The sequence below is a fragment of the Eulemur rufifrons genome, chromosome 28 (assembly GCF_041146395.1).
Source record: "Eulemur rufifrons isolate Redbay chromosome 28, OSU_ERuf_1, whole genome shotgun sequence".
In the NCBI taxonomy this organism is placed as follows: domain Eukaryota; kingdom Metazoa; phylum Chordata; class Mammalia; order Primates; family Lemuridae; genus Eulemur; species Eulemur rufifrons.
The window spans coordinates 40,077,790-40,091,916 of NC_091010.1; the positions used below are offsets into that span (position 1 = coordinate 40,077,790).

Here is a 14,127-nt window from a genome sequence, read left to right on the forward strand (position 1 = left end):
AGTAAACATTTGTCAAATGAATTGAGTACAGAATAATGACTATAAGCAAGAATCATTCCTATTTTAAAATAATTCTTTCGCCTAAAAGTGATTTGTGAGTTTTGTTTTAATTCAGATGTATGCATCCTTTAATCATGCTACTCTTGTGTGCACTCTTTATTTATTTATTTATTTATTTATTTTATTTATTTATTTTGAGACAAGCTCTCATTCTGCTGCCTGGGTTGGAATGCAGTGGTGTCATCATAGCTCACTGCAACCTCAATCTGAGTTCAAGCAATTCCTCTGCGTCAGCCTCCCAGGTAGCTGAGACTACAAGCACATGCCACGATGCTGGGCTAATTTTTCTATTTTTAGTAAAGATAGGGTCTCGCTTTTGCTCAGGCTGGTCTCGAACTTCTGAGCTCAAGCAATGCTCCTGCCTCAGCCTCCCAAAGTGGTAGGATTATAGGAGTGAACCACCACACTTGTCCCTGAATTACCTCTTAATGCTGACTTTAAAAATGTATGTTTTTTTTCCTTTGGTTCTTTCCATTTAGAAAATTTTTATTCTTTTTACAAAATCAATGGAACCTTTTAAAAATTTCCTTCAAACAAGATAAATAGAAAATCAGGCAATGGGTACAGCTAAGAGCACTTAATTATTTTATTAATTTTCCGTTTTTTTCTTAACCACGACTGTTTCTGAAACGTAAGTGGTGCACGCATACCCCCTAGTGGGCAGTCTGTTCAGCAACGCACATTCCACAAGAGAACTTACATGGAAAGCTTTTAAGAAACAAATTGGACGTTGTCAGCTCCCATAGTCTGAACCTGAATGACTTCTAATGAAAAGAAAAATTAAGTTCCTCAATTTAAAAAATAGATAAGGGTAGCAATCATTCATTAATTGAGTCAACATTAATCATCATCTAATGCATACCAGTTCTTCTTTTAGGAGTTCTTTTTTAAAAGAACATGTTAAGTTGAGATCCTACTGGACATTCAAGTGATGTCTGCTAGGCAGGTACAAGTTCAGGGGAAGATCTCTCAAGAGGAAGAGCAGATACAGAAGAGGCCTGAGAATCAAACCTGGGATGTACCAACAACCTGAGGTCAGGGAGATGAAGAGAAACCACAGACTGAGGAGGAGAGGCCAGTGCATCAGAAGGAGAACCAAGAGAAAGTAGTTATTTAAAGTCAAGAGAAGAAAATGTTTCAAACAGCATGGAGCATGGATTGTGTATGGTCCATGGGTAATGCTTTAGCTGTTATTTGTATGGTTTTTAAATTCAGAGCTCAAAGTGGTTTCTGCTTAATGGTACAATAAATTGGCTTAAATTCTGTATCTTGACAAAATCTTTTTTTTTTTTTTTTTTTGAGACAGAGTCTCACTCTGTTGCCCAGGCTAGAGTGAGTGCCGTGGCGTCAGCCTAGCTCACAGCAACCTCAAACTCCTGAGTTCAAGGGATCCTCCTGTCTCAGCCTCCCGAGTAGCTGGGACTACAGGCATGTGCCACCATGCCTGGCTAATTTTTTCTATATATATTTTTAGCTGTCTATATAATTTCTTTCTATTTTTAGTAGAGATGGGGTCTCGCTCTTGCTCAGGCTGGTCTCGAACTCCTGAGCTCAAACAATCCGCCCACCTCGGCCTCCCAGAGTGCTAGGATTACAGGCGTGAGCCACCGCGCCGGGCCTTGACAAAATCTTGTCACATTGTGCTTATGTTTTATAAGTCTGATGTTAACACTGATCCTTGAAGAGTCCCATCTGCAACTATTGTTACCAATTCTGACAAGTCTACTTTAAAATTCTCCAAACTCTTTTCTATACACAAAAATAAGCCATTTCCTAATGTGCCTTTTTGGAGCACTGTTCCCCCCAAAATTTTAGTCATGTCAAAATTCTCAACAACATTACTAGCCTTTAGGTTTCTATTCTCTTATCAGCTGCAATGAAAAATGCCAGAAATAACTCAGTTTTTTCATATAACTTGTCCTGCAAGTACTAGGCCATATTTACAATATACTGAGCAATAAAATGTATAGTATTACATTTGTAAATGCTAGTTTCTGTTTAGGACCTATTCTTTCTTTTGCCTTCAATAAACATTCTTTGTAAACTTGCCTTCAGTACAAAGTTTGTTATGGAAGCAAATTTTTTTTTTAATTTAACAATTTAAAGACAGCTTTGCTGAGATGGTTAACTGTATGTGTTAACTTGACTGGGCCATGGTGTGCCAGGTATTTGGTCAAACATTGTTGGGGTGTGTCTGTGACCGTGTTTTTGGAGATTAACATTTGAATAGGTAGACTGAAGAAAGCAAATTATCCTCCCTAATGTGAGTGTGCCTCATCCAATGAGCTGAAGGTCTGAATAGAACAAAAGACTGACCTTCCCTTGAGTTAGGGATGATTCCTTTTGCCTGACTGCCTTCAAGCTGGGACATCAACTTTTCCCTGTCTTTGGACTCAACGTGAAATGTCAACTCTTTCTTGGTCTTGAGACACCCTGTTTTTGGACTGGAATTATAGTCCAGCCCAAATCATCAGCAATTCTGGTTTTCAGGCCTTTGGACTCAGATTTGAACTATGCCCTCACCTGTCTTGTGTCACCTGCTTGCTGACTTGATTGTAGGGCTTGTCAGCTTCCATAATCACTTGAGCTAGTTTCTTGAAATAAATCATTCTCTCTCTCTCTCTCTCTCTCTCTCTCTAGATATGTATGTATGTGTGTGTGTGTGTGTGTGTGTGTGCATGTGAACCAACATCCTATTGGTTCTTTTCTCTGGAGAACCCTAATACAATCAGTTGTTTTACTTATATTAAAAAACCAACCCTGTTGAAATTTTGTAACAGAGGTAAAGATCTGAAAAAGGGCAATGAAATGTTTTATGAGTTGTTTCTTTAAACCTCCCCCCCACCCTTTTGGGAATTAAAACCTGCATTTGTGCCTTAGGCCAGTAATCAAAGGGGCAGAAAAATGTTCTTTGCTGTTTGTTTTCTAGTATCTTAAACCACAGGACATGCCTCAACAGAATTATCCAGACAAGAGTCATCAGATTGTCACAGATCAACTAAAACCACCAATCGTAGTTAAACAACAATAGCCCGAAGCCACAACATGTGACATAGACCCAAGCCCCATGTCCGAAACCCCCGCTTTTAAAAAGCCCTGTTTTTCTGCTTAAAGGCAAGATGGCAGTCTTTGGAACATTAGTCCACTGCCCTCCTTATCTGCCAGCAAATTAATAAACTCTTTCCTTTTCTTCAAACCACTTGTCCTCGTTCTTCATTTTCACTGATTTGGCCTCAGGGACAAGTATTGAACTTTCAGCAACAATTTCTGTCCTCTTCTTTCCATTCATTAAATTTATCATCATGCATTTTTCCACATACCAGTCATAGTTCGTCCTTTGATTTCTTTCATAATGGCTTCTTAACACATTGACTACTACACCAGAAAAAAAAATTTTTTTCCTTGGGACCATAATGTTTTATTACAGAAATAGAATAAAAAATTTGAAAAAAAATGATCCTTTATTATTTGATGAAAAATTTAATGAGAAATGAAATTTATTGACTTCTATTCATTTAATCCACATTTTGAGAGTTAATTTATCAATATGAATTGTAACAATAAGGACATCGATAAGTAAGATTTTCATGAACCAACTGCAGGATTCTGCCTAGGTTTTGCTTCACGAGGCCCCTGGCTCAAAACTAGCATAAGTTAAATACAACTCACATGGCAGTTAATGTGTTAAGTTGTATTTTTAAAAAACCAAGCATACTTCGCATCTTAAAAAGGTAGGAATACGCTTTATTTTCACAATTGAGCATGCTCTCATGTTAATTTTTTTGTAGCATATAAACATTCTACATTTGTCTTTTATTTTAAACTTTTATAGACATATGAGTATAAGAAATATTTCACTTTCATCATAACTGCACTTATAAAAAAAAAAAAAAACCCTAATATTGCAAGCAAGAATAGATTACACCAGCACAGAAATTGGACAGATTCTAATGATACTAGGTCAGTTACAAGAGTTTCTGGGGGAAGGCAAGAAGATGAGGGAAGAATTTTTTTTTACCTTTTTATTTGATTTTTCTGCCTTCAATATCAGCTTTCCCAATGAGGGAAGAATTATTGTGAGGGCTCCCTGGACTGGTGATAACCTGTGGAGTCCTACTACAGTTCTAGGCTTAGCAATTAACCCCTCTGATGTGCTTTATCAGGGCTTTAGGAAAAGATTAGGCAGATAGTTCACTGCACAGACTTCCCAGCTTTGTGGTGAATAGGGCAAATGTAATGTCTGCCTGGAGGTAGAGTGTCTTTTGTACTCTCCCCAAGGACTCCTGTAAGTGTCCATCATTTAGGACACAAGAGGAGTGTTCTGTGTGTGTCACTGGTGTAACATGCCAGTGCACTACATGCACAGTTCAGAGAATTTGTCACCATGTGATAAGATAATTTAATATATCCAACAGTGCTACAGTCCTATTGACATGGGCATGAAGTTGAACAAGAGGTCATGAGTTCATTCATTCAATCAGCAACTTTTGACTGAATACCACCTGCTTTGTGCAGCTCCAGATACCCACTAGATACCTGTATCATGTTTCTCTTCAACTTTATAAATCAAAATTTAATTCAAGCATTACCCCCTCAGGGAAACTGCCTCTTTTCCTCTTCAGATCTCCCAAACTTCCCCCTCAAATTGAAAGAGAAGACCCTGGTAGGTCCTCCCAACACATCTGTGCATGTCATGTTATAGCATGGCTTTCTTGCCTGGCTCCTTCTTCAGCCTTAAGCAGCAAGAGGATGGGTTAGGTGGAGTGTGTCTCAGCTCACTCAGGAAGGGTGACCCAAATGAATGGAGGATAAGGCCACAAACTAATCAAGCACAAGCCCAAGTCCACACACAGCCCAAGAAAGAGAAGTCTTCTGGCAGACTGAGAAGGGTCCAAAAGTTGCTTGGGATGTGAAAAACCACCCTCTCTTTCTAAGCTCCCCACAGAATAGAAAATGACTCAAGAGCCATCCTTTCTGAGCCCAGGATTCTTCCTTGCTATAACAGAAATAGCAATATCTCTCTCATTGGCTGTTGTAAGGATTAAATCAGATAATAAATGTAAAGTACTTATAATATTAATAACTGTACAGTACCCTTATCTTCCAGTGAGAAATTTCCAGGGTCCTTTCCAAATTTAAGATCCTTGCTGCCTCAGCCACCCCTCCAGGCCAACTTCTGACCCCTCTTTCCTGTTCATCTTCCCTATTTTATCTTGTCTTTTTCTTCTTCCCCTTTTTTACTCCCCTCTTCCACTTCTCTTTTTCCTTCCCTCTCCTCCCTTGCTTTCTCTTTCCTTTGTTCTCCCTCTTTTTTTCTCCCTCCTCCCTTCCCCACAACTCTCTTCTCTGCTGGCTTTGCTTAGGAGGCAGTACTCTGGGCAAGAATTGAACCTAACCACCTTGATTCACATGTAGTTCCCCCACTAGTACCCAAGCCTTCTGAGACCAACAAGAAAATGTGTAAAGGAGTATTACTTATGGTGTGCTGCGTAGACTGGAGACTATCTGTGAACTGTGTACGATCAGTAAATACAGAAACGTTTACAGCACTTTGGCATTGTCCTGATATCCAAGTCCTGATCACTGGACTCTTCTTACTCAGGCAGGTATAGGGCAGTTCGGATTTTGTCAAATGTATGAATCTCATGAGGCCAGGCTGCTTACTAGTAATGCATTAGAGACCACGTGCTGGTCTGTGAAGAACTGGAGAGTGAAGGAGAGAAGGAAAGGGGAACATGGCCCTTCATCAGATAGTTTGAGAGCACTGATGTAAACTATAGTTCCACAATTTTATGTTGTAGGATAATCGATTACCAATCTTAAATCGTTCATTTACACGAAGTCAAAAAAGTGGAGACAGCAAATATGTGGGATATACACCACCTTGTACATTTCTCACATAGAAAATTGTAAAACATTTCTATTTTCACCTCCCCTCTCAAACCTGCCTTTGCTAAACAATGTTGGCTCGAACAGCTGCTCATGCTAGAGAGAGCCCTGCCATCTTGTGGTTGAAGATGTTCACTGTAACAGAGAACTGCACGCTTTGACACCGCCTGTTCTGATTGGGCAAAAAGAGCCTTGTCTCGGGCCAGTCTTAGGTTCAGAATCAGTCCGTCTCTCCCTCTCCCTCTCTCTCTCTCTCTCTCTCTCTCTCACACACACACACACCCTTCCCGTTAGGTTATTTTTAAGCAACGGAATGGATTGTAGGGAAAGAAAAGAAAAACGGGTTCTTTACGACTCTTTAAATGGCGCTTCCGGTATTAGCAGAAGTCTCTGATCGATAGATTGCTGTGGGCGGATTTCGAATGAATCGCTTTTTACGTTATTGTATAGGAGGAATACTGGGGGATTGGAATCCCTCCAGGAGGAACCAAACATTGTCATTCAGCAGAAGACAAACAAGGATTGAAGCTGTTGATTCAACACAGTAACTTTTGCTGGTACTTGAAGGCAAGGCAAAGTAAGCACCTGCGAATCCCTAAAGGAAAATAGTCGGCTGGAGGGACAGACAGGTTTAGTAGGTAAACTACAACTCCCAGCATGCCTTGGAGGGGCGGGCCCGGCGGCTGCGCAGACAGGCGCGCGCGGGCTGTCATGGGACTGCAGCATGGCGGTGTTTGCAGACTTGGACTTGCGAGCGGGTTCGGACCTCAAGGCTCTGCGCGGACTCGTGGAGACCGCTGCTCACCGTGAGTCGCCCCAGCTTCGTGGGCTGCGGCGCCTGCCCAGCTTTGCTGTCTCCCAGAACGTCGGGCCACGCCCGGGAGGAACTGTTTCCTGTCAGGCCTCGTTCAGGTCTCCTGGGATCTCTGGGATGTCCCTGGAGACCGATGCCAGCCGCGGTGTTGCTCCGATCCTAGGCGCGGGAAACTCAAACATTCTAGGGGGACTGTTGTCCCCTCTAGCCCTTTTTTTCCCTGAAAATTGAGGGAACTAAGTCCCAACAAGGGCGAGAGATTTGCGTGGGGCCCCACAGCTGATGGATGGCAGAAGCCAGAGCTAGACTCCTAGGATAGTATTCTAAGCCAGAGTTTTCAGTATCAGCCCTTCCTAACTCTCACGACAATGGCTGAACGAATGCAGGAAGCTGGAGCACAGACAGGGAGTGCTGTGGAGGCTCAGAGGAGTGGGTGGACATGGGGGTGTGAGTGTCGGGTTAATATTATCTAGAGAGAGGGTAGGTGGGGCTGGAGGACATACTAGGCAGTAGGCGGGGGGAGGGCACAGCATGGCTAAAATGTTAGGATGCTACTCATATTTGAATCGAAGGGGAGCGAAAGCCCTGAGAGCTGAAACCTTGTTTTAATCGTTGGAGTTAGTCATGGTTTCTGTCTTCCTTAGACTGCAAAATGTGGAGATAGGTTAAAAGATGAACGAGGTTCGTGCAGTAACATCTAGTTCCTCTGAGACAGTTCTCAGCTCATTCTAAGAGCTGATTACTAACACTTTTCAGAGGTGGTGCTAGAACAGCTACTTTTTAGCAAAGTGAATCACACCGTTTCTTCTTGTCCCCTTTATGAAGTATCCTCAGGAAAATGACTTTATCTTTCCATTGCTGTCACTGATTTGCATTGTCTCTCTAGGACATACTTTTCTCATCATTAGAAGGAGGAAAGTAGACATGATCTGGGCCATTTAGTGCTAATATTCTTTGATAGTTTCTGTAAAATAAATTTTCCTGGGTGTAGCTTGTCGCAAGTATTACCTCCTTAATGAAGCTTTTCCTGGTGCCATCACCTTTTTAATACACCATAAGCTTCTTTAGAGAGAGGCCATGTCTTATTCTTTTATTTATTTACTATGCTTAACATGGTTACTCCGCAGGCACTTGTGCATGGCAATTACTCAATTAATGCCTATGGAATAAATAAACTGAACGCCTTTTAAAAAATAAATGCAGAAAAGAAAAGTTATAATGATATCTTTAGAGAATTGTCCCAATTTAAAATATGCTTGAAAGAGGTGTGGTAATTTATGTACATTGTCAGCCGGTCTTTATTTCTTTAAAAATTAAATGAAATTCGTGACATATGACAGAAAGTCACCTCAACTTGCAAGTCAAAAGGCAAAGGACAGCTGTTTGGTGAATGAAAATTTTCAAAGAATAAAGAAGACAGAGCCCCGGTTCTTAGTTTATGATGGGATGTAAGAAACCTATGATAAACTTCAGGAATATTCTTTATAGATAAAAATACACCAAAGACTAATTGGGGAAGTACTCCTAAGATGCCAGAAGAGGAGTAGTCTAGAAAAAAGTTTTGTGGGAAAACAGAATCTAGTTGACATTTCAGAAGGACAGGAGAGACTTTACTTAATGGCCAAAACGGTATCCCAAATAGGTATATCAAGAAAGTTTAGAGTAGACTTAGGAGTGTGGTAAAGAACAATGGAGAGGAGGTGTGGCTGGCTGATTTGACTGGGTGAAGGGGGAAACCCAAAGTATGGGCACATTTCTAGTTTTTGTTTTTAAAGATCACTATCTCCAAGGAGACTGTAAGCTCCTTGAGGATAAGGATTGTATTATTTACCCTCTGTGCTCAGTACCTGGTATAGGACCTCTGAAATAACGCATGTTCAATAAATACTTGCAGGAGGAAGGAAAGAAGGAAGTTGGACAAACTGATGAAAGAAGGGACCACTATTTTAGCATTAATATGTATCATATTTTAATATTAATTTCCTGTCATCCCCATTGATGTTTTAAAAGCTTAAAAGATAGCAGTCATGATTTAGATGTATTTTTAGTAAGCCAAATATCCAGAACAGTGCTGTGATGAGGATGATAAAGACAGCCATTGGCCTCAAAGAGTTCCCAATCTATTGATGGTGGGCAGCTCAAAAGGGAGCAGGCAGTGGTGTGAGGGAGCCATTACTTCATTTCTCCTTAGGAAAGGGGTCTCTAAAGGAAGTAGAAGGGTAAAAGACAAAAGAAATGAGCAAGAATAAATGTGACAGTGAAAAAAGCATAAACTTCATGGGATGAAAATGAACAAAGGGATATGAAAGAGAATGATGGTTGGAAAGGAGAGACACAAAGAGATATAAAAGGGTCTTTAGTATCATGCCAATAATAAATCACGATGGTTAAACAAAGCCCTGACTGTGTGTCAAGCACTGTTCTCAAATACCTTTACGTGTGTTACTTCATTTAATTCTCATGACAGGTCTATGAAGTAAGTGCTGTTATTATCACCATCTAACAGATAACCTGAAACTTAACATTGAGTAACTTTAAGTGGTAGGACTTAGATTTGAAAGCAGGTAGTCTGACACCAGAGCTTTCACCCATAACCACTCCGCAAACTTCCTCCTAGTCTTGACATCTAGAATCAGGTTGGGCCTATGTGTACAAGAAGGAGAGGTCGTTATGTTTAACAAGAATGTTCAATTTTTCTTTTCAGTTGGCTATTCAGTTGTTGCTATCAATCATGTTGTTGACTTTAAGGAAAAGAAACAGGTAAAATAAGATTTCTGACGCTAATAAGTGAAGCAATAATAAGTATAATTATTGGTGTGTGTATTAGCAATGTGGGAGCCACAGATCAGCATATTTCTTAAATGCAGTCCTTTGTACACTATTATTTTCTTATATGTTAACAGTTGAACTGATGCATATTTATACAAATGAAGCTTTCTTGTGAAGTACTGGGGCACAGTGTAAGGATTTTTGAAGTTGACTTGTTGACTTGATGTTAATTGTTTCAATAATGTTTAAAAAGTGCATTGTTACTGACTGTAATCACAATATCTAGTCCTTTGTATTGACGTGGACTCATTAGCTCTTAAACAGACTAATATGTGTATTTCTCTTTAGATCAACAACTGTATCCTATAGATTATTTCAGTCTAAAAATTAGTTTTTATCCCTTCCTGTTTACTGATGTTCTTCACTATTCAGGTTTCTTTAATAATAATTATAAAAAGTTTATTTAGTCTTTCTTAGTACCAGAAATCAGCTTTCTTTCTTTTTAAAAGAATATATATGTGTATATGTGTGTGTGTGTGTGTGTGTGTGTGTGTATATATATATATATATGTTTTTTTTTCTGAGAACCCATTGTAAGTTTTCCATTATGCTTTATGCCATTAACATGTACAATCTGTGTTGACTATTTATTGTTTGTTGTAGGAAATTGAAAAACCAATAGCTGTTTCTGAACTTTTCACAACTTTGCCAGTTGTACAGGTAGGCGTTTGTTATTTAGGAAGCATAATACCTATTTATTCAATTAAAACATACCTAATTATGTGTGCTATTCTCTAACCTGAGCTGTGCCTTCCTCTGCCTATCAGTCTTACCTTTTCATCAAGGCTCAGCTCTTCCATGAAATGTTTTGTTACTATCAGTCCAGTACTTCTTTGATGATCTTCTTTCCTGAAGTCCTACAACTTTCAGATTGTTTCATTATATAGTTTAATATACATACATCTTTTCTCTGGCTGTATTATAAATTGCCAGAGAACAAGGACTGGGTTTTATTGATCTTCACTATCCCTTATAGCTTGTACCTTTTAATGAATACTTTCCACTGGTAAAGAGGAAAATCAATCAGTTGTATTCTGTGCTTTTCTGATAGCATGTTTTTGTATACAGGGAAAATCAAGACCAATTAAAATTTTAACTAGATTAACGATTATTGTTTCGGATCCATCACACTGCAATGTTTTGGTAAGTTAATTATTTCCCCCCTCTCCTTTTGGCCTTGTAAGTTGTACTGATTAATGTTGAACAGTGTTGCATTTTATCCTGCCCCATTCTTACATCTCCCCCATCCCCCCAAACCATGACCCCTGCCTGCGTTCACTGTCCTCGGAATTCACACAGTGTTAACACGTCTAGTCTACCTACTCACAGCACATGTATAGTGATACCACAGTTAAAGAATCCCTTGACAACAGTTATTCATTGAACTCACGAACCAGACAAAGGTGGGTGCTGGGAATATTGCTGTGAATAATATAGACAAGATCCTTAAACTTATAAAGCTTATATTAATAGTTTAATTGGCAAGACAAGCACTGAACAGATAATAATTACAAATATGAGGAATGTTTAAAAGGGAAGAGGTGATAAACAAAGGATGCTCTGGGAGTGTGTAACCTGAGTAAGTTAATGTTCAAGCTGGGGGACTTAAGAATCAGTAAATGTTATATAGGTGACAAGAAGGAGACTGTTCCCACAGGTTGAATTATGCAAAGGTCCTGAAGCCAGGGAAAACACAGTATGTTCTGGGAAGTGAAACAAGACTAGTAGAGCCAAGCCTAGTGAGCTGACTACCTGGGATGAAGCTAGGGAGGTAGGCCTGGGTGAGGATTCCAAGAGCAGGGGAGACACCTTCAAGGTTTTAACCAGGGAGTAAAATTATGAGCTTGGAGTTAAGGAGAGGATTTGAGAGACATTCAGGAGGGAGTATTGATGGGATTTGTTCATTGAGTGGATATAGAATGATGGCCTGAGCAGCCAGGTAGGTAGATAGTACCATTTCCTGAGGTGGGACATAACAAAGAGAAGCAGTTTTGGGGGCATCATGTTTGGGACATGATGAGTTATTGTGAGAGTTCCAGTGGAACCTGTCAAATGGGCAGTTGGAAAAAAGGTGTGGCCCTCAGAAGAGTGATCCCAATTAAAGATGCTACTTTGGAAGTGGTCACCTGTAAAGAGTAATTGAAATCATGGGAATGAATGAGACTCCCTAGGCAAAATGTGATGTGGAAAGAGGTCTAGAACAGAGTCCTGAGGAATTTCACTGTTTAACGCTGAAAGAGAGGATGAACTAGGATTGGAGACTGAGGAGGGACTACCCTAGAAGTAGGAGGACGATGAGGAAAGTGAAAACAGAAGAGGAGGAGGGGAAGGTCAGCAGCATCAATATGCCTGAGTCGTCAAGCAGGACAAGGGCTAAAAAAATGTCTTTTGGATTTATTGACAGGGAAGTCATTGTCTGCTTTAGCAAAATGATATGATAGGGTTGTGAGAAAATTCAGATAGTTTGTGATGCTGACTTTGCTTGAGAAATTTCCATAGCAGAATGGAAAGCATAGGCTGGTGGGTGGATGAGAATCTGCTGTATAAGGAGATTCTGTTTGGTAAATGAGAGAGGTGTGAGTATGCCTGCTGATAGGAAAGATACAGTTGGGGAGAGAGAAAGTGAGATCCCTGAGAAGGTGAATGGTTTTATCTTTAGCTAAGTTGGACATTTCCGTCCTAGAACAGGAGTAATCAAGGAAAGGCTGCCCCTCTTTATAATAGTTAGCATTGCTAAAGAAACCGTGAAAGGCAAATTTTGGTATTTTTGTACAACTGCAAGGCAGCATTCTGGTTCTCTAGGCCAGGGTAAACATAAATAGTCTTTTGATAAGTTGTAAAGACTTTAATTTATTCTTGTTATCATGAATATACTGGTAGTCCCTTTTTGTCTCCTTCCCAAATTGGAGCAGGCAGGTGGAGGAGAGAGAATCCTGGATCCTAGCTTTTCCTGAGACCGGGAACCTGCCCTGTCTCAGCACAGGTCTGCCTAGTAGGCCCTCTTACTTGCTTAAACACGGCACCTGCTGCTCTTCTCACACCCTCCTCTAACTTTTATTATACCTTTTCTCTTTACAAAATAACCAGATTGTAAAAATTTATAAGGTGCCAACTAGCAAAGAAGAAATATCACACATCCCATCATTCAGAGATTGTACATTTGAATATACGTTTTTCTAGTCTTTTCACATACAAACTCGTACAATATAGGTTAGAGATTTTCTTTTATAAACAACTCTCTATTTGTCTTTAACCAAGATATTTCTCTTATATCCTAGGACTCTCACGTATTTTCTTGCGTATCTAGCATTTTAATTTGTATTTAACAGTATTCTGATTGTGAATTTAATTGCGTCAAACACTTAATCATGTATATTTGCTCTATGCACATTATACTTTGTCATGTATATTTTTTGTCTGAAAAAAAATGGTAAATTCCATTGAGGGCAGACATATGCCTTAATGATTTTGTGCCCCCAGTGCCCAGCACACAGTAAGTGCTGAGTAAATGTCTGGCAAGCTCCTTCGCTAGTTTGTAAGATCAAGGGCTATCTAATTTGATTTTTATATCTCAAACACAATGTGTGGTACGTGGTTAAAACAAACAAATGTAGGAAGGATTGGAGGAGGATGATTGGTGTGATGGTTGTTTGTGTAATATCTAAATTCTCATGTGCTTAGAAGATCTTTTCTGCCAACATACAAAGCAAAGCAGAAATGTCAGTAGCATATTAGCGATGTTACATGATTGAAATATAAGTGTAGTTAGATCATTAAGCTGAATGTCATGTTTATATTTTTTGTTACTGAATGATAACATTCTTTTTACATTCCTAGAGAGCAACTTCTTCAAGGGTCCGGCTCTATGATATTGTTGCAGTTTTTCCAAAGACAGAAAAACTTTTTCATGTGAGTAATAGATAAGGAAAATAGTGTTTATGATTTTACATAAGAAGTCTGATGTTACACTTTTGTAGGTGACCTATTTAGCCTCAACTGGAAACTTTAAAGATTTTTCATTTACACTTAGAGGTCTAGAATTTCACAGGGGTATATTTAACTGGCTTGTTTTTGTTTTGTTTTATTCGTCTTGCTAGACACTTGATGGGCTCAGTTTGAAAGAGCCCATTGAATTTTCTTGTTTCTTTACTTTTTTTTTTTTAAGACAGGATCTAGCTCTTTTGCTGGAGCTAGAGCACAGTGGCATCATCATAGCTCCCTGCAACCTCAAACTCCTGGGCTCAAGCAATCCTCCTGCCTCAGCTTCCCGAGTAGCTAGGACTACAGATGCACACCACCATCTCCAGCTCATTTTTCTATTTTTTGTAGACAAGGTCTCACTCTTGCTCAGGCTGGTCTCAAACTCCTGGCCTCAAACAATCTTCCTGCCTTGGCCTCCCAAAGTGCTAGGATTACAGCCATGAGCCACTGCACCCTGTCCAGTTTTCTTATTTCTTTATCTCTGCTTCATTCATTCAAAACTTCTCTTAGGTAAATGATGGTCCATCTCTTTCTATTAATAGCTCTAAAATCAC

General features: G+C 39.6%; 1 protein-coding gene across 1 annotated transcript in view; it reads left to right on the forward strand.

The window, feature by feature from the left end:
* The first annotated feature begins 6,673 nt into the window (after nt 1–6,673).
* The window catches only part of RPP30 (ribonuclease P/MRP subunit p30), a 30,332-nt gene continuing 22,878 nt past the window's right edge, over nt 6,674–14,127 (forward strand). The window contains exons 1-5 of the mRNA XM_069460349.1: nt 6,674–6,755; nt 9,468–9,523; nt 10,196–10,252; nt 10,661–10,735; nt 13,430–13,501. Of these exons, the coding sequence (XP_069316450.1) occupies nt 6,674–6,755; nt 9,468–9,523; nt 10,196–10,252; nt 10,661–10,735; nt 13,430–13,501 (342 nt within the window). The remainder of the gene's footprint in view (nt 6,756–9,467; nt 9,524–10,195; nt 10,253–10,660; nt 10,736–13,429; nt 13,502–14,127) is intronic.